Here is a 20,754-nt window from a genome sequence, read left to right on the forward strand (position 1 = left end):
TTTAAAGCTTCCAATATGCGGGTTATCTGCCTTTCCTGGCTTTGAAATGTTTGTCCCTGAGGAGCTGTTATTTAATATCTTCCTTAGTTACCAACAGAAGGGAAATTTCTCCCATCGTCCTGCAGCTTTCCAAACACAGATGGGATTTATTGAAGGTTCTGCCTCCTCGAACTCATTAAAGTTTTACGGCGTGGCTCCAGTGACACACCCCCTCCTCATCAGGTGCTCCCCAACAGCCCCAATGTGGCTCCGGTCTCCTGGATGCTTTGAACATCCTTGGGTAGTTTAAGTGCCTTTTCTCCGAGCATGGCACCAGCAGCTCCTTCCACAACAGCTATGGTGGGTGGGAAAGCAGAGGCAGCATGAGGAGGAGAGGAAAAAAAGTGAGGAGCACGGGAATACATCCAAGCTGTCCCATGGATAACATAACCTGGGGGCCACCTGGGAATTAGCTGGATTTTAATTGGCACGGAGAAGGGAAAGGAGAAAGGGGGGTGTGAGCCCTGGGTTTGGGGGGAATTCAGTTGGGATCCCAGGGGGACACTCACGATACCCCTCCAGGAAATGCCTGCATGGAGAGGGGTGCAAACTGAGGTCTTTTTGGGAGGCTTTTCTCCTTTAGGAAGAATATGAGGAGAATCAGCCCAGCCTGGTCCTGCAAATTGCCCCTCATAGGCTCTGGTTCTCTACATTGCCCTCTTAACAGAATTACATCAACAAGAGCCATGGTTTGCTCTGCAGCCATGCTACTGCACAGCCTCCATCAGCCTCGCTTCATCTCCAAACACCGCAGCATTTGTCCAGAAGAAACATGCCGGCTGCTTACCAATGCCCGGTGACTGCTGAGAGTGGGGCAGCCGGAGCTCACTCCCCCCCTGTGGCCTTGAGACACGTACAGCATGAGCCCCCACCGAGCTGGGCTTTCCCCAGCACATATTTATTCAGAGGCTCTACACAGAGAGGACAACCCGGCGCCAAACTTTACAAGAAGCAGACCTGGCTGGAGTTCAGCAGAAACAGGGAATTAAGACTCTGAAGGAAATCAATGCATCCCCACCCAGTTTCTGTCCAAATCAGGAATTTCACGCACAGGAGGTGTTTTGATCAGGGTCCTGGTTTACTTATTAAGCAGAGAAAGCAGAGGGTTCCTGGCACTGCACTGAAGCCATCTTTACACTGAGACTTTTGCAAGCTCAAAGTAATTCAGATGCAGAGATGATCTCAGCTGCTGAGAAGAAATGCAGAGAGCAGAAGACAAAGCAAGTCTGTGCAGGGGTGTGGAGAAAGAAAGAAGAGCTGCTGGCTTGGTGCTGGCAGGGGACACTGATCACACAGAAAGGACTGGGAGGAGATAAAGGAAGCAAGTTAGGGAAAATCTAGGGATGGCTGGAGCCACTGCTGCTAAAATGCACCAACAGCGGGGGCTTGCTCAGGGCTGAAGATTCTACAGCACCTCTGAACAGCCCTCAAGTTGTGACTGGTGTGAGTCAGAGCCTGAAAACATCACAGGGAAGCCCCAGGGACTGGGCAACACAAGCATATGGATGGAGGTACGTGGGCTGCAAGAGGCACCTGGCCCTTGGCAGCTCAGGAGCACCTTGTGCCATGCTCACCTCCCCAGAGCTCTCTGTCAGCACAGCAGTTTGGGCTGCTCGCTGCAAACTCACACAGATGCCTTCTGCTCCCAGGTGGAGCTCTGCACGACTTGCTTGCAGTGCCACCTGCCGCCAGCGGCAATGCTCTTCAGATGCTGCAAGGGGACAGCAACAACCCAGAGCAATGAACTTCCTGCTGTTACATCAGCTTTCCCTGTACTTTAAGAGCAGTTGAAGTCTTGATCCAAAAAGCAACGCTATTTCCCAAGCTGCAGGCAACTAGCGAGTCACAGGCATAGCAGCAGACACCAATAAAGTACTTTTTTTCCCCCTTCCCTTTTATGCAATTTCTTACTGGAGCTGATCTCTTCCCCAAGAGGCCACATTCTGAATCTTGTTCATTGATTCTTTATGCTAAACGATGACTCCACAGTCGAAATAATGTGGCTTATTCTAGTTTGCATTTCAGACACTGTGAGACTTTTTAATAACGAACTGCATGAAAAATTAGAGAGGCTGTAACAAAGAACTCTGACGGAGGTTTCCACAGTGAATCACAGCTAGGAGAGCCTTGCTTTTCCAAAGCCCAGCGTGAGACAATCTCAAGAGCCCCCATGCTTAGAGAGAGCCGAGTCCTCTCCCTCTGGAAAAACAAGGCCTTTATAAGGAGACTTCCCCAGGGCGAGAATCGCTGCGGGGAGGTTTGGCAGCGACTTCAGGAATCTTGGCTGCGATGACATCCCGTTTCCATGAGTGCTTGCAGGGAGAAGGTTTCGTCCCCAAACCTCAGCTGTGCTGCTGAGGACGCTGCAGGAACTTGTGCTTTCATCGGCCTGGGCTCCTTGCCTGGCGTGTTGGCTCTGCAACACTCACCCACCAGGGCCAGAGATGAATCCTGTTGCTCTCGCAGGGAGGTTGCAAAGCACAGCAATAAAGGGCAGCAAAACCTCTTCCATTCTCCGTTCTCAAAGCACTACCATACCCAGTGGCAATACAGTGCCTACAGAGATAGTAAGCATCACCATGTACTCTTGCCCATGCTTGGGGTTGGCTCACTGCCACCTCTGCAGCTCTTTGCCAGACTCTGCAGAAGGATGGAGGGCAAATGTCTTCAGGTTAAGTTTTAGATGATTGCTTTTTTCTTGCATTCATACAACCTCCTGTAAACATATTGGATGGGAAGCAGTGGACAACTCAGCCGGTGCACCCCCCTGCAGGAGTTAATGCCATTGATGCCCTGGCATGAGTGGCACCCGTGCCATTGATGTCTCACCATGTACAGCAAGCAGTGCCTGGCTGCCAGGGTGGGAAGTGCAGCAGATGGCTGAAGGATGGGTTTGATTACTCTGCCCCCTCATCTGAGCTTAGTTCCTAAATCCTTCTGCATCCTGCTTTGGATCCCTTTTTCCTGACCTCTGTAGCATATGTCACGGCCACTGCAATCCCCAGGAGCCACAGTGCCATGGATCTCTCAGCAGTGAAACTCCCTGCTCAGTCTTTTCTAGTGCCTACGAACCGAGCACAGCTCTCACCACCAGACTTCTCAGAAGCAGTTCCTCTCCTAGAGCAGTTCCCAGAACAGTAAACACCTGCACCAGGGGGAGAACTACAGAGCTCTTGCAGGAGAGATGCTCTTGGGGTGTTTGGTATGGGTGGGGAGTTATTCAGCACAGTCCGAAGGGTATTCCTACATCAGCTGACAAAAGAAAGCATGAAGGCAGCTCTTACCACATTCCAGAAGAATGGGTTGAAGGCGATAGCGAGGACAGCTGCAATGAAGCCAGTATCAGTCACATCCACATAGCTGAAGACCCGTGCCATGGCTGTCACATCCACCTGGGGGAAAAGAGGCAGTTACTGGGGGTGAGAGTTCCTGCAGAGGCACCGAGTTGTACCCAAAGATGGGGTACTTCATTCCCAACCAGATGCTCTATAAGAGCTGATGAACCTTCAGACCAATTCCTCCCATGCTCTGGGGACACTGGGCTCTCATGGATCTTGGTGAAGGACACGGGCACTGCAAAGACCCCGCGGCAGTGAGGATGTGCATCAGCACTCCAGGTCAGCTAGGAAAGCCAAGAATGCTCCTGAGCTGCAGGAAAGGGAGCACCATTTCACAGCATCCCAGTGACCCTGGGGACTGAGGACTGTCCCTGGAGTGCTGCTCTGCATGGAAACTCTGAGCACAGAACAGCACCAGCTTCCAACTTGCCTTCCATAAAGCAAGGCTGATGCAAGCCCACAGTATTGCGCAGGGATGTTCTGGCACTGTTAGCAGTTGCAAAAGACTTTCCTGTCTTACTTAACAAAAGGAAACCTTAAAACTTGCTTGTTTTTCCCTCTCTTTTTTGTTTTCCAAGAAACATTTTTTTCCCAGGAAAAGCTCCTTGACATTGTCAGTGTTTTTACGTGGAATAAGCCATGCTGCTTCTCCATCCCTGTCCCGTCTCCCTGCAGTGTATTTCAATGAAAAGCAGCCAGCAACTTTTTTTTTCTTCCCTTTTTTTTCCCCCAAAACTGTGAAAACAAATGACAAACTAGCCCGGCCCAAGCCCTTCCCTCACTTGAATCAAAATCAAGACAACACTGAGACGTGGAAGGTTTTTGCTTCCCAAACACAGCTGTGTTTGCAAGTCCTTCAATGCCAGAGGACAGGAAGGGCTGGAAAAGGCATTGCCTTTGCTTTGCCTGTGCAAGAGAGAAACTCCCGCTGGCTCCTCCTGAGCTCTTCAAAGGGACTGGAGCTGTGGTGGGATTTGTGGAGAGGGGCTGCTTAACCTGGTGTCCCCTCACAGCAAGCAGACCACCCACGGTATGAAGAGAGAGAAAAAAGGTTGCTTGAGTATGGGCACACAGGGGAATCCTCACAGAGGTTTGCTTGCTGCCCACGGGCTACCACTGACTACCCTAGCTCTGTAGGGCACCTCCATCCCAGTGAGGAAGAAAAGGGAGAGTGCCCAGGACCTGGCCCTGACCCTCTGCATGTATTCCTACCTTCTTGAGCCCCTCTTGTCACACCTGGTCAGACCTTTGCCATCAGACCTCATCCCTTCTAAACGAGTTCTGCCAAGACATAACCTGCACACCACTGGTGCCAGGACCAAACTGTCCAGTCCCACTTCAATTGCAAACCCACAGGACCAGGACAGCTTCTTTCCTCTTGTTTCATACGGTGCTGTGCATACTGCCAGCACAGGCTGAACAAAAGCTTCTTGACCTACTAACTCCCGTCTGGCAACATCATTAGCATTGCACTCACCTTTTTTTCCCCTCCTCAACAACCAAATTTGCTGCTGCTAGCAGGAAGCAGATTGGCCTGTGCCTAGTGTGTGCTCATAGGGATAAAAGGGGAACAAACCCATTAGGATGAGCTGTCTCTGCAAGTTACTGAGACGACAACATAATGAGCACAGAACATTCAACTTTCCTCTTTCCTCCCTGACAGGTGATAAATAACCACATCCACAAGCTTGGAGAGTCTCCTGGTGGCAAATCCTGCTTGCTTGGATGGTGCATAACCCTAAAATCAGTGGGGATGAGAGCTGCATGGGCACCCAGGTCTGACTGAAGCACCCCGTTGTGCTGGGTCCTGGGCAAACACAGCTGCTGCCACGTATCTGGAGCATGCAATCACGGACTGAGCAGAAATTAGTGCCAGGAAGGGCTATGGGCAGCATCTCAAGCACTGTGTGCACTGATGCTGAGCATCCCTGTGCATCTGCTCCAACTGCAGACACAGCTCAGGGGTTCATTGCTGTCTCCCATACAAACAAGCCCTGTTCAGAGGTTGCACAGGGCAGTGATTTGCTCCCCAGGTGGCTTGGCAGCCCTGCAACCCTCCGCCTCACATTCATAGCATGCCGAGCACTGCACAAACCAGGGTGGTGCAATGGGAGCACCTGGCCATGGTGACCTCACTGCCACCTGCTGCATTCCCAGTCCTGCCGAGGACAACAGGAGCCAACATCTCCCGGCTGCTGGCAGAGCGCAGCAAAACTCCATTCACAGCACCGTGCCGGGGGACGCACTGCTGCAGCAGCATCAATACCAGCATCTAGAGACAGCACGGCGAGCAAGCACCCCTACTTTGGGGGAACCCCCCCCCAGAGCCACACGGAGCGGGGCAGCAGCTGGGAGGGGCAGAGGCAGCAGCAGACCCCGCGGCACCCCCCGCGGCACCCCCCGCCCCGCTCCCGGTACCTCGCTGTACTCCAGGCCGCCCAGCCCGCTGCAGCAATCCCGCGGCCACCACCGCGGCCCCGCTCCCCGCCGGCCTCCTGCCTGCCCCCGTTCGCCTCCCGGCCTGGGCCTCCCCGCCATGGCACGGGGCCGGGGCTGGGGCACCCCGCGGCCTTCCCCCGGCCGGCTGCCAGCGAGCGCGGCGGCGGTGACGGGAAGTGTAGTCCGCCCTTCGCTGCGGGGACTACACGGCCCAGAGGACGCTGCGGCCTGAGCTGGGAGAGGCCGGGCCTGCAGCGTGGCGGCCGGGGCTGAGCGCGGCCTGTTCGCGGGGCCTTGTCCCACCTGGCTCCCCGCGGGCAAACGCTGACCTCGCTGCGGGCCCCACCGGCTCCGTTGAAGGCTCTGAGCGTGTGTCTGGCCGCAGCAGCGGGCAGGGTGGCCTGTGCTGACGGAGGTTGGACTTTGTCCCCTGACCAGTGAAGCAACCGAGGTGGTGGGGGAAACTGGGGCCGCCTGCAGCCCCCAGGGCTCGGGGGGCAGGTAGGGGGTTCTGCATAGTGTGGGTTTGCAGGGCCTGGCCTTGCCGGCCCAGGTGAACCCGAATAGGGTGTCAGTCACACTGCAGAGCGGGACTGGGGGGACAGGAGGTCCCCAGGATCTCTTTTTCTATGGGGAAAGAATTGGGGGGTCCTGGTGGGTGAGAAGTGGGACATGAGTCAGCACTGTGTACGTGCAGCCCTGAAAGCCAGCAGCATCCTGGACTGCATCAACTGAGGGGCTGCAAAGGGCAGGAGGGATTGTCCCCCTCTGCTCTGCCCTCATGAGGCCCCATTCAGAGCACTGCATCCAGCAGTCCCCAACACAAGGACATGGAGCTGCTGGAGCGGGGCCTGCAGAGCACATCTGCAATAGGGACGGGCTGAGAGCTGGGGGTGCACAGCCTGGGGAAGAGAAGGTTGTAGGGACACCTCAGTGCAGCCTTCCACTACCTAAAGGGAGCTTAAAAACGGGAGGGGGTCCAGCAGTCCCATAGTAATAGGACAAGGGGGGATGGCTTTAAGCTAGAAGAGGGGAAATTTACATGAGATGTTAGGAAATAAATTGTTACTCAGGGCAATGTGTCACTGGAATAGGTTTCCCGGGGTAACCTATTGTTGTGGGTGTCCTGTGCCTGTCTGGTGGGGACCAACGATCCCATAGCAGGGGGTTGGAGTTCAGTGATCTTGAAGGTCCCTTCCAACGTAAGTCATTCTATGGTTCTGCAGTTCTATGACACCATTATTTCCTGCACTTCTCTTCTGGATATTTATAACTGATGCACGTGGTGGGCTGCAGTTCTGGACCTGATTCTGTGTGGGCAATCTGGTAGTATCTTCCATGTCCCCACAGGGCCTTTACATGGACCATTCGATTTTAAAGGCCTTCGTTTGAGGGGAAATATCTTTTTCCAAAAGGGAGTTTTATAGGGAGGAAGTGTCATGAGTGAGCTGCAGGCATCCCTTCCAGAGATGTCTCAGAAGCAGTCGTGAGGAAAGGGATGGGGGCATGTCTGTACACACAGGCCTTAACAGGCAGTGAAAAGGTGCAGGAGTGACAGCTCACGTGCGTAAGTCACCAGCAAAACAGCATCCTTTATGGTTGCACTTGAAAGGTGTTTTGAAACCCAGCAAGTGCTCTTGGCTCAGTGGAAATCCAGGTTTCACTGAATCTGCTGCTCCGCTGCACCTATGCATCCTCACCTCCCCACATGCAGGACCAGCTCTGCACTATGGGTGCTCACACAAGGCTGGACCCCATCCTGCCTGGGTTCTCTGAGCACATTCATAGTTGAATTTGCAAAGCTGGCTGGTTTGGGGTGAGATGAAAGCACTGTGGGTGGGAACAGCGCTCCCCAAACGGATTATCTCCAGCTGCTTCCTGCCTCTTCTCCCTTGTGCTGGATAATTTTGCTGTGCCGAGTGTGTAATTATCGCCTCTGCCATCTCTCAGGCTGGAGCGCAGGAGCAGATGGGAGGATGTTTGTTTTGCAAGTCCCACCAGCTGGGTCCTTGGGGCAGAGGGGAGGGCAAAGGGGACGCAATGGGAAGAGCAATGGTGGCAATGTTCAGAGAGGAGGAAATGTCCCCCAAGGGAGGGAATTAGGGAGAATTTGTCTCCAAACCAGCCTCTGTGCTGCAAGGGGAGGATGTTCCACAGGGATGTCATGGTGGGCTGAGAGAATAAAGGCCAGCAGGGCTGGGATGTCACAGACACATCCATCCTGTCACCCCCGCACTGGGGATCACCCTGCAAGGGCATGGATTTCGGGGGAGGAGGGCTGTCACAAGCTGGGCTGCATGGGAAACATTCCCAGAGCTCCCATGTCACTCCCACTGCCAATTCCCCTGTTGAGGGGACATCGGGTTGGGGAGATTTACAATGGTGGAGTCCCTCCATACACCTCTATTCTGCCTCTGGGAAACATCCCGGCAGCTGGGAAGGAGACAAAGAGGGCTTTCTGCAGGGCTGGCTCTCTCTTTGTGTTCCTATCCCTTTCCTTCTCCCGGTGACATGCCTTTTATTCAGCTCTCTATTTCCAAGCACTGAGCTAAGGAAGAGAGCATTTCCCTCGGTGTTCCCAAGTCCCTTCTCAGCTTGAAGCCTCCCAACAGCCTTTTAAATACCATCATGATCCTGAGGGGTCACCGATGAATATGCAATTGCAAAATGCCTGCGTGGGCAGAAAGCACTTAAATAAAGTCATTACTGGTACAAGGGACAAGGAGCTGAACTGACAGAGGGAGGACCAGTGGTGCATCTGCTGCAGGGGGGTTCTGAGCATTGCACGCTCATGGCATATGGGTCAGCCATGCATACATGCAGCAGCCCGATGGAGGATGCTGGCTGTCAGATTTAGCAGGATGTCGTGGCTCTGCAAGCTGCAGCTTGCTCAGAAACATTTCTATGTCCCTGAATGCAAAGAGGCCCGAGGGACTCCCAACAATGCAGGGCAGGGAGTACTGCTGGGGGGAGGGGGAGCTCCCTTGGAAATGAGGCACTGCAAATGTGGTCTGGAAGCTCCAGCCGGAAGCACAGGTTAACTTCAGCACATGGGTCTGGGGTCTGTTTGACCAACACTTCTCTTCCCCAAGGGCAGTGTCACAGCTCAGAGTTTGAAACCTCTCATGACCCCCCCTTGCAAACCTGCAGCAGTTTGGACTGACGAGCTACGTAGATCAAAGACAGCATCAAAACACTGTAAACAAACAGGAGCACATTGCAAACAGAGGCAAATGACACTGGAACACAAAGCTGAAACCTTGGGCTGTTCAGACCGCACCGAAATTGCAGATACTCTTCTGTTCTCCATCTGATAACGTGTTGTCACCAGCCGTGCAATGCTGCAATCCAGACCTGCAATCCTAGTGGAAATCCTCTAGTGTTTGTGCTGGAGGTTAGCTCTATTTATATTCTGATGAATGATTTACTCGAGTAATTGGCACACAGCTCCCCTATTACAGATCATAAAGAATTAATCACGAGATTTTCAATGCTCCCCTATTAATTTTATTAGGCTTGATTGAAGGTGGTGGATTGGGAACATACGGTATGTGAGTCAGACTCTGCTCCCACTTACACCCCAGTTAGTGCTGGGGACTCGTGTGGATCCTGATCCCCATCAATTCACAGAGGTAGCTGCACCTTTGTCTCCTTCCATGCTTTCATGTGATTGTCAGGGATGCAAAGAGAGCCCCAGCTCAGCTACACGTACCTGAATCCTCCAAGAGCCTGAGATGCTCTCAGGCTGAAAGTCGAGCTGGGCTGAGCGTGCTGTGCTTCCTGCTCTTCTGAGCCAGAAACCAGAGCCGAGTGCTTGGGAGCTCGAGATCTGCCCCTGGAGCAGTTGTTGAACAATGGCCCCAGGAGGAGAGCTCCTGTGAAGGGGATGTGTCGCAGTATGGGGGCTTGTTGATGCTGAAAGCTGAAGATGCTCATGCAGGCATCGGGGCTTCCTGCCAGGCATCTTCTCCCTGGCAGGAGCCAGCACAGTCACCGCTGGGCAATCGTGCTGGGAGGGAGCACAGCGATGCCATGGAGCGATGATTGCCCACGGGAGATGCTTTCTTGAAAGAAGGAATTAGCAGCAAGAAGTCCCAAAGCCTCTAGGAGCGGGATGACACATCTCTGCCCCGAGCCAACAGCATAACACGATTCTCTGGAGCAGAAATCTTCAAAACAGCATCCCCTGTGTGACTGTCCTCACGCAGAGAATGGAGCAAAACCTCACAGTCCTCTCCCAGTTACTGTCTTGCGTTTTCACCCGTGGGTGTTTTTTATCATGCTGGCTCATGTGCTGTGCCCAGTGGGTGCATGTCGTGATGCAGGGAGGGGACATCGTGGGCCCTGGTCCAGCTCCTGGGCAGTGCTCACCTTTGGAGCTGGTTCCCGCAGTGCTCCCAGCATCTCAGTAGGTTTTTACATGAGGAATTGGGAACATCGGGTGTCGATGGAGCCGCTTGCATAAGCACAGCTTATCGCAAACCAGGTTTGCAGAGCAACCGGTCTGGCACAGCTACAACCCACGGCCCCATCTGCTGTCTTGAGCAGCTGCACTGAAGGGCACCGGGAAGTTATTGCCAGGAACTTTTGGCAGGAGCCAGCGAGGAGACCTCCCTGCGGGGATAGCTGAGCCGGGCTGAGCAAATTGGAAAGGCAGCAGAGGGCAGAGCAGGATCCGTCCTTCCTGCAGGCAAAGGGGAATAGCATCCCCCCAGGCTCAGAGTATTTCTGTGCCCTTAGAACCAAGTGCGTGATGTGTGAAGCAGGCTGGAGCAGCTCCCTCTGCATGGTGGTCAGAGCCAGCATTTGGGGAACGATTCACAACAGCTTCCCCCGCTCCCTGAGGCTGCGTTCATCACCAGCACGTCTCTAATGAAGCGGAGGCTTTGCTTTCTGGGATCAATGAATCCACCGATCGTGACCTGTCTGCTAAGTGGGAAATCAGGTCTCTCCCTCCCCGAACTCGTCTGAGCTCGGCTCAAACAGCAGGCTGTGTCCCCAAGGCACTCCATGTCGCTTAATTGCAAATCCCGTGTCTGATTAGAGAGCAGCAGCACCAGCATGCAGAGCCTGTGCTGCCACAGCCCAGGGAGCAGCAGCAGGAGCGAGGAGGATATTTCAGGGCTCCAGGAGGGTGGAAGTCCCCTGAGCTCTCTCTTGTTCTCAGTGCACTGATCCTACTGAGCTGGCTACAGGGTTTATTGCTGCTCCACTCTCCCCTAAAGCCCTAAAGCCCTAAATCCCCCAAACCATTTGAATCCCTCCACAAGTCCTCTCAGTGGGAACAAACGCTTGAAGAGAAGTGAGCTTCTCAAAGCAGGAGGCAGCTGCAAAGGTCTCTGCTACGCCTCACCCTGCCACAAGCCCACCACCACAGGTGCCCCACTGCCCTATAGGTCCATCCCCACGTAGGCAGCTTTCCCTGTGACTACGAAGCTACTCCATGCACTCCAGCACCTTTTCGCTGTGCATCCCTATCCTGAAAGTGCATTGCGTTGCTCCAGACCCACATGGCGCATTATTAGGGTGTTTCCATTAGCAGAGCAGCCACCTAATGCTCACCACAGCAGGAGGGATGGAGGGGCTGACTCACCACATCCTGCATCACCTCCTGTTCCTCATCCTGGGCATTCAGCCCTGCTCTTACATGTGGCACATAGAGGGGCTGCAGAGAGGAATAATTCCTCCAGGGCTCAGCAGGAGGACAACATCAGTAGTGGGGCTTCGTGCCATGCGTGACGGCCCCCACAGCAGCATCCAGCACCACTCCATGCCACGGAGCCTGCTGGGGACAGCACAGCCTCCACATGATCTCTCAAAGCCATGTGGTGGGGCTCAGAACACCCCAGGCCCCTGGGGAAGGGCAACGTGCAGTTCTGGGACACAAAGAACAAGGGCTGAGACTTCCAAAGGAGCATGCAGGTTTAACCCCGGGAACTACAAAGCTGCCTATAAATACCTCCTTGGAGCATTGCTTCCCCTCCTCTTTGATGTGGTGCTGTTATTTACTTCAAACCCACTACTGCTGCTGTTATTTTTATCTTCTTTCCCCTCCATTTCACAGTCGTTTACAGGCCACACTGCAGAAACAACTCAGAAGGGGGGCAGGAAAAAGCTTGGGGGCACGGGACAGCCAGACCCCAGCCAGATCCTTGCCACCACCCAAGCCAAGGATGAGAGCTCTGCCCCTGGCTGTGCTCTGTGCAGCATCCCTCTGGGTCAGGGCTGAGAAGGTCAGAGCTGAAACCCTGCACCCATGGCTGGCTGGGCTCAGCCTGCAGGGATTGGTGCGGTCTCACATCCCAGCAATCTCACCCCACTTTTGCACACCATCCCTGGTTTATGCCATCCCTGGTCCTGCTGCAGCACTCACTCACATCCCTGATCCAAACACGTTCAGGAAATGCTGGCAGGATTTGTGGTGGCCAGACGCAGGAAATGCAATTAGGAGCGAGCAGCCCTCTGGACAGAGTGGTTAGCAGCAATTACACAACACGAATTGCAGAGGGGCTGCAGGGGCCATTAAGAACAAGGGCACACTTGGAAAAGGATTTCTGCTTGCTGAGGTAGGTGTCTCTGCAGCATTGCTGCCTGCTTCTGCCTTGTGCTGCCCCAGGGGCCTCAGACCAGCAAAGCATTCCTCCCTTTTCCCTGGTGAATCCAGGGTCTTTTTACTCCACTTCCGTCCAACCTTTGGCCAGAAGCTTTGCTTGGCTGGAGCACATCAACCCCGCCGCGGTCACAGATTGGCACAGAGCACTGCTTGACATCCCCAAATTAGCTGATCCCTGCCAGACAACGTGGCAGTGACCAGGACTGTCCCTGCTCATAGGGACGTGGCTATGGGGATTTCCTGCTACTCCCCAGCCACCTGCATTGTTCAGTCTGCAGGCAATGGGTATCTCTGCAAGGCCAAGGCCCTGCCAGGTCCCTGGAAAACAGCGGCAAGCAGTTCAGAAATTAATGGAAGTGGAAAAACTGTCAGCAGACGGACACAGACGAGCTTAATTCCCTGAAATGAATTAAAAATACACGAGCCCAAAGCCAGGAGTGCCAGCAGCAGCGGCACAGGGAGAGCAGCGAACACCACCACCGTGCTGCCCCCCGCCCAAATCCTGCTCCAGGATCCCCCCCTGCCACCAGCCCATGTGTGCATCCCGGGGTGGGGATGCTGTGAGGTGCCAGCTCAGGTGGTTCCAGCACAAAGAAGCCGTGGGAGCCAACACTGTGATTCTCCTGCACAACCTTTTTTGCAAGGTGAAGGATAACCGAGCACAAAGCGATCTGTTTTTATAGAAAACAGGGCCTGAAACAAAACCTTGTTTGAGGTTTAAGGTGTTTAATCCCCTTGTTGCTAAAGCCAAGAGGCAGCTCGGGCTGTCCCCATTCGCTGTGCTGCGCTGCACGTCCCTCCTTTCTGCACCCAGAGAACCAGACACTGCTGGGCAGCACCACAATCCCAAGGTCCCCTTTGGAGGATGCAGAGCAGCAGCACCCATCATCTGCACATTGATTTAGGAGTTATTTTTTGGCAGATCCCTGCAAAGAGGGCAGTTGCCTTGGTTTGAGGCAGCCCTGGCCATCAGACGTTTGCTGCTGTGGTTTGTTGATGCTGATGAGGAACCGCCATCCCCCACGGGACTCCACTTGGGCATGGGTGAGACATTGAAGTGCAAAGGGCAGAGGGGGAAGGAGGAGAGCTGGAGCCTTCATGCAGAGCGGGACAGACCCGCTGCAACCCGTGCCAGGCAGACAGGGCACGGTGACACGGACCGATGGGGCTGTGCTGGTGGATGGGCTTAGCAGAGGCTGTAGGGAATTCCTCAACACAGGGAAAACTTTAAGCCCCATTGCGCTGTTCTTTCCCAAGGTCTCTTCCAGCACAGACAGGCAGGCGTCCAGGGCAGCCTCCTGGCTGGGACTGCACAGCAGGTCATGGACACGTCTATGGGATGGAGCCGGCGAGGAATGATGCTGGGCGCCAGGAAGCTGAGCTCAGGGCACTGCGGTCCTGCTGCCCGCCTGCCAGGGGTGCTGCCATGGGAAAGCCCTGGGTCACAGCTGGGGACCATCCGACAGTGCCCTACTGCTGGCACTGCCTTGGTTTCCAAATCTGGGCTGAAAGCAGCTGCTCCAGTGCTCAGCTGGCAGGAAAACAAAACCAGCAAGGGTCAAAGGGGGCAGCAACATAACCCTTTTCTGGGGTTTTTCCCCACTGGGGTTGTTGCAAGAGGGGTTGGAAACAAGGCAGCTGCATGTACCCGCTGCATGCCTACACCTGCTGCAAACCCACACCAGCATTCCCCACACCCCCATACCGGATGTTCCCCATACACTCACGCTGGGATGCTCACCCTCCTCTCCATCACACTGCAGCACAACGGCTCAGAAAACAGCAGGCACCGACCCAGTGGGTGCAACACCCATGGCTGCAGGGCACGAGGCTGCAGCTGCCTGGCTGAGGTTTCCTGATCAGCCCCAAATCCAACCCACTGGGAGCCAACGCAGGGGGCAGCCTGCAATCTATCACCTCTCCGAGCAGCACGGTGAGAGCAAAACGGGCTCAGGGGCACGCAGTACGGGTTTAGGGCGTGCTCTCTCTGCTTGGCTAAAATGACACTAATTAAGCCCCTCACAGTGCGCTAAAGCTGTTCCTACAGGGCAGACAATTAACCTTGAAACTTGGCTTTTAGTGCTTGGAGGGGAGCAAATTTTTCATCCTGTTATTTCCCCGTGCTATTAAGCTAATCCCAGCAATGGTGAGGGAGAAGCAGCATTACGTGCCTGCAGCCCTCTGCTGAAGCACGCAGCCCCAGCCCTCAGCAGGCTGTCATCTCACCCCAAATCCCCAACAGCATCTCCATCTCTGGGGTGTGAAATGTGACCAAAGGTGTGGCACTGCAGTGGCTGCATGGCACTGCAATGGCTGCATGGCACTGCAGCTCAGCTCTGCATGGCACTGCTGCCAATGGTCTCGATTTCCCACGGGAGGAAGGGAAGGAAAAGGTAAGGTGAGGAATGGGGGACATCTGGCTGTGCTGGAGGATGGAGTTGCCCATCCCTGCAGGCAGAAGGGATGGGAAAACAAGGACAAACAGGAACCCAAAACTGTGAGATGCAGAGGGCAGAAGCAAACCAGCGTGTGTGTGTCAGCATAAAGGCTTGTTGTGGTCCTCTCCATCCCAGTGGGGTCTTTAGGATGGGGGGGAACGGGTGAAAGTTCTCAGCAAAGGAAATGAGAGCACATGCTGGGGTACAGCACAAGGAAAGCTCACTGCTGAACACGTGCCCCCCAACTCAAGCAATGAATTCAAACAAGATGCACCTGGAGTAACAAGCAGTGGGGGGCTGCGAGTCATTTCCCCATGGCTGTAATTGATCTCAGTTAGCACTCAGACTTAAAAGCCCTTTTCCCTGTGGTCGATCTTAGGTTAAAACCTCATCTTCCCCATCAGCTGTACCCAAACAGCTCTCATTCAGCTGCAAGGTAAGTAGTGGGTGGGGGGCAGCCACATGGGTAAGGACAGGAAGCCTGGATGATGCCTAAGCCAGCAAGCAAGGAAAGAGGCATAGAGTGCAATGTCCCCTGTGGCTCCACAGGAAAATAATTCAGCCCTGGCCTGCAGGGGTGTGATGGGAGAGACTGCATCCAGTGGGACCCAGCTCTTTGCTGGGGTGATGCAGCAGGAATATTCCCCAAAAACCACACGGAGCAGCCCACAGTGTTGAGACTACCGCTGAGACGAGCAAAGCCTGCTGAGCCAGATGAGAGACAGGCATTGCCCATGGGAAGCTTCACACCATCCTGCTGGCTGGGTCGGTGCTATCTGTGTCAGGCAGAGACAGCCAGCAGCTCCTTCAACCACACAGCACCCAGGCTAGGAGCTGTCACAAGCACTCACCACCTGCACCATCCATCCATCTAACCAGCCATCGGCACCACCAACCTCCCCCCCAACCTTGGGGAGCAGAACTGGGGCTGCTCAGCCCCACTCCTGAAATAACAGTGCCCTGAAATAGCAGCCAGCCTCCCACCTGCGCGCCGCTGCTGTGAGCGCATTCCCAGCTTGTGCTGCTAATTGCTTGGCCTTTAAATCAGAGCATGAAGGGCTGCAGCAGCCCTCCAGGAGCCATTTTGTTCTGGGGGGTGCTGTTAAGTGCTGTTTCTCTGAAATGGACTGGTTTTAACAGCTTTTCTCTTTTCTTAAGGGGGTGGTGCATTACAGAGGATGGATAAAGCAACGGAAGGGAGAGCTGCGCTGTAAAAGCCAGACTGCTGCTAAATCTGTTGGAAAAATGATGCTGCAAAGTGCCTGTGCAGTTGTTTGGCCATTTGTTAGCCTGGTGCAGGGGTGGGTTGTGCTGCGTGCATGGCTGTGCTCTGCTTGTGAAGCTGGGGAATGGGCTGCAGAGCAGCACAGGGCAGCGTGACCTCAGTGCGTGGGGCTGGAGGAAGGACCCAGGGAGATGAAGGAGCACAAACAGGAATGTTTTTTCCCTTTCTCTGGTGACATTTTGGCTTTCTGCATCACTCTCCCTTCTGCAAGGTGGTGCTTGGATCCTCCTCTTCTCCAGTGTGTTCCCACAGAGGCACATCCCACTCCCTCTGCCTTGCAGCTTCCACGAGAAGAGTGTCTATGAAAGACGCATCTCCAGCAGTTCAGTCACTTCTTGCAATCAGCTTTCATGGTTTGTAAAGAAAAAAAGGAAAAAAAAACAAGCCAGTAGGTGCCTGGGGCAGCAGATGGTCCCGGTTCCTGCTGTAAAGCACAGGGCAGGTTTTACATTCCCAAGCTCCTGGAGCTCAGATCCTGCCACAGCCGTGCAGAACGTCACCACTCTGCACTGCGCTTCTCTCTGCACAAGGAGAAGACAAACCAACTTGCTGCTCCTATTCTGCAGAAGTGGCAGAGCCCTTAATGGGAGGGTTAAATCATGGAGGTGCTTTGAAGTGTCCTCCCATGGGCATGAATCAGCTCTGCTCTAGAATCGTCTGCCTTGTGCTGAGTTACACCAATAAGATGCCTGGTCCTTTGCAGGAGCATCCCTAAGTGTCACAGCGTCCCTGGGTATCACAGCATCCCTGGCCTCTGAGCAGTGCCAGGTGGTCACATTTTGTCTGGAGCCAGTGGACATAACCCAACAGCCCTGGCTGGGGATAAGGGAGATGAAACCAAATGGGGCTGAGCTGGTGGGAGGAATGGGTTTAAAACTTCACTGCTTCCCAGCTCTGCTGGAGGCTGGGTTTCTCCAGAATTGGGGAGGGTTGGCTGTGTGCTATCTGAAATCAACGCTCACATCTGCAAAACAGCAGCAATGCTTCCAGCACTCATCTGCATCCCTGCACTTCTTTATAGTGCTGCAAATCTCCACACTGGGACACCAGGTCATAAAAATACCTGCAGAAAGTGTTATCTTCCCAATGCAAGCAGGATACTCCCATCCCAAGGCACTGCCCAGTGCATGGTGAGCCCCAATTCGGCATAGTAATGAGAGCTGTCAGCTCTGTGTGTTGCTTATTGCAGTCTGAGACCTGAAGTGACCCCAAACAGGGCTCACCCCGGCACCTGTGACCAGTGAGGATAACATCCAGCACCTTCCTGATGCACTCTGTACCCATGCACTTACAAGCCAGACTGCATTCCTAGGCCCCATGCCATGGTGCAGCACCAGAGCTCACTGCATCTCTGCCCTGGGTGCTGCCAGGGGCTGCCCCAAAGCCGGGCAGAGGCTGCCACTTAGTGTTGGGAAGGGAGCACGGCTGCTGCTGCACCCTATGCTGCAGGCACAGAGCTTCAGCCTGGGGACCTGCATCACCTGGGGGCTGGGATGTCCCCAGGCAGCACCCAGCCTGCCCTGAGTGTCACAATTAAGAACAGACCTGCTCATTGCTGGTCATGAGGCTCATGGTTCTCCAGCTGTAGCCTTTGGGGTGCAGAGCAGATCTCACCTCATTGGCTTCACTCGTTGTCAGCCTGTCCTCTGAATGCCTCAAGCAGGTGGGGACATGGGGACAAGGGACTGCCCCAGCTGCGCTGCGAGATGGAGCTACAGAGAGATGCACTGCACATCAAATAGCCAGAATAGCTGCAGGCAACCAGGAGAGCAGATGGAGCAGGTCAGCAGGAGGAAGCAGCAGGCTGAGGTTTAGGAATGGCATTGCCATGCTGGTGGCAGAAGATTAAAAGACACAAAGCCATAAGGAAAGTCCCCTTCACCCAATAGCGAACCCTGTCCCATTCCAGCCAGCACCTTGCCCAGGGGGCTCCCAGCTGCTGGGGCAGAGCTCCCCATCCCACAGCCCTTTGGGGAAACTGAGGCAGGCAGCAGCCCAGCACTGCTCTGCCCTCCCACCCCTCACCTCCTGCTCCTTCCCTTTCTTATGGCCGCAATTCCCCAGTGACTGTGGTGGCGGTCCATCCTTCCCCCATGATGCTATATTAGCTTAATAGCATTTTTCCACTCCATTTGAGAGGAGAATTTACAATGATCTCCGATTAGGGTTGCCTTGTCAGTGCCATAAGTCTGTAACCCTGCCCTGCTGCAGCTCACAGGCTGTGGGCACAAACTGACATCCTCTCATCATGCAAAAGCCTCAAAACCCCTCGTGTCACCTTTTGTGCTTGCTAAAGACCTCAGGAGCAGGAGGCAGGGCTATTCCCATGCTGCTTTTTCCTACCCTTCTTACAGTGGTGATGCTTGCAAAGCCGGGCAGTTCCTTGCAAACCCTGATTGCGATCCCACCTGCAAACCCTGCTTGGGATTCCTGCTTGCTCAGCCCGCTCACAGCACCATGCAGGCAGGCAGAGCCTCTGCTCCCAAACCACCACCTCCCCCAGTGCTGCTGCTGCTCCTCCTTCACCTCTGCCACAGACAGCTCTGGGCTCGCTTACCAATTAGTGTGGCCCTGCTCATTAAAGCTCATTATCTGCCGGCATGAACTTGGACGGATGGTGTGGGCTTTGGCAGGGGATCAAACCTTCCTTCCTTCCAACCGTGTCCTGCTCAGCTCTCCCTGCTCCAGGAACAGCCCCTGGTCCCCAGGTTGGGTTTCTCCCCCCACATGCTGTGTTCACAGGCAGATTTGGGGTCTGTGCATCACAGACATGATTTCCAGCCCTGGGCAAACTGCAGCTTCAAGGCAAAGACTTTCCAGACCAGGACAATCAGAGCCTGATTTCATCACAGCAGTGTGAGGGAGGGAGCCCTGACTTTCCCAGTGCTCCTTCCCCCATTTCCCAACACCGTCCTTCCCTGGGGAGCCACCAGCTCTGGCTTTCATTAGAAACAGAGCATGCTTTGGTGAACGGCTCTTGTCAATATCGATTAAACTCCATCTTCCCATGTGCACAAAAATCCTCTTGCAGACCGTTCGGCACAACCATCCCAAAATAACCCGGTAACAAGACCTGTGTTAACCCTTCCTACCCCCCTCCAAAAAGAAAACCAACAACCCCGAGGTAAATTCCCCCACTAAGGGCTCCTTTGTTCCTATTGCACAGCAGAAACCCACAGCCAGAGGAAAGCAGCTGGGCTAAGCTCAAGCCAAACAGCCCCAGCTCACGCCAGCCAGGGCTGAGCAAGGGCCAAGTTGTAGGGCTGTGCCTGCATCATTAACCAAATCCCCAGCAAACGCTCCCTATGGCACCCAACCAGCTCTCCGGGGCTGCAAATTGTGCCCAGGAGCAGATTCTTCCCCAGCTCCTCCTTGCCAGGGTGCCTTTTACCGCAGACATCCGTGTGCCTGCATCCCACGCTGCCTGGGATTAACTGCTTCTTTTATTGCTGCCAATTACTGGCAGGAAAGCTGCCGCGGGGCTGGAGGATGGAAGATGGGTTCCCACCTTCCCGACCCTAATGATGTGAGGTTTTATGCAGCCACAGCTCCTTAAGGGCTGTAGGGGGAGGTTCAGACCTCACTCTGCTTGCCTGAGCCCCCCATCCTTTGCACCCCACTGCTGGAGGCTTGCTGGAACCCATTGCAAGAAGCAATTTACGGAGAACTGCCTCCTCTTGGCATGGGTTGGGATGCACTGGGGGCAATGGGTTGGGATGTGCTGGGGGACACATAGGTTGGATGCAGCGGGGACACATGGGTTGGGATACGCTGGGGGATGCATAGATTGGGATGTAGCGGGGGCACATGGGTTGGGATGCAGAGGGGAGCACACGGGATGGGATGCAGAGGGGAGCACACGGGATGGGACGCAGTGGGGATGTGTCTGCAGCGACCTGGAGTCCTCCCCGTGTGGGTGGGAGTGGAGGCTGCGGGCGGCAGACCACACTCAGCTGCTGCTGAATGCTCTGAGATTTCACGCTGCGAGAAGAATGAGCAGATAATAGGATTTTCCATCTCTTCAAAGGGCACGCAAGGCAGCCCTGGCGCTGAGCTGTGCCCTGGGAAGAGCGATGGGGCCGATCCTGCTCTGCAGCCGTGAGGATGCTCTGAGCTGTGCGGGTGATGCTGGGGGGACCCTGTGAGCCCCCCTGCACAAATGGGTACCGGGGACCAGACCCCGTGATGGACATGGGGCTGTGGGCACCACACTGCCCGGCCTTCCTGTTCACCACCCCGGAACCCCGTGTGCCCCAAATGCTGCACAGCAGGAGCTCGGGGACCATCGGGAAGCTCGTTTGGAGAGCTCCCACGGCCCCGCGGCCCCGCTCCATTTCTCCCCGGCTGCCTTATCAGCAGTGACTTTCCCGACAGCAATCGATAGAAAACATTTTATCGCCTTCCCAGGCGGCAGCATCCTTGGAGTGGCTCTGATTTCTGTTTCTATGGTGACATCTTCCGGGCTTAGGCAAGATCTTGCCTTTCTTGGTTGGTGCTGGGTGGTGGAGACGGGGGAGGGGGGGGAGGCTGTATTTTGTGTTGTTGTCGGTTTTGCTTTTTTTCTTTTCAATCTCTGTACCATTTTCGGTGCAAGAAGGAAGT

The 20,754-nt window shown here is 54.7% G+C and overlaps 1 protein-coding gene across 1 annotated transcript in view; it reads right to left on the bottom strand.

The window, feature by feature from the left end:
- The window catches only part of PEMT (phosphatidylethanolamine N-methyltransferase), a 37,161-nt gene extending 31,153 nt beyond the window's left edge, over positions 1-6,008 (bottom strand). Inside the window, exons 1-2 of the mRNA XM_072349535.1 lie at positions 5,796-6,008; positions 3,324-3,431 (exon numbers count right to left, since the gene is read on the bottom strand). Of these exons, the coding sequence (XP_072205636.1) occupies positions 3,324-3,431; positions 5,796-5,915 (228 nt within the window). The 5' untranslated portion in view covers positions 5,916-6,008. The remainder of the gene's footprint in view (positions 1-3,323; positions 3,432-5,795) is intronic.
- Positions 6,009-20,754: the final 14,746 nt, after the last annotated feature.

The sequence above is a fragment of the Excalfactoria chinensis genome, chromosome 14 (genome assembly GCF_039878825.1).
Source record: "Excalfactoria chinensis isolate bCotChi1 chromosome 14, bCotChi1.hap2, whole genome shotgun sequence".
Lineage (NCBI taxonomy): Eukaryota > Metazoa > Chordata > Aves > Galliformes > Phasianidae > Excalfactoria > Excalfactoria chinensis.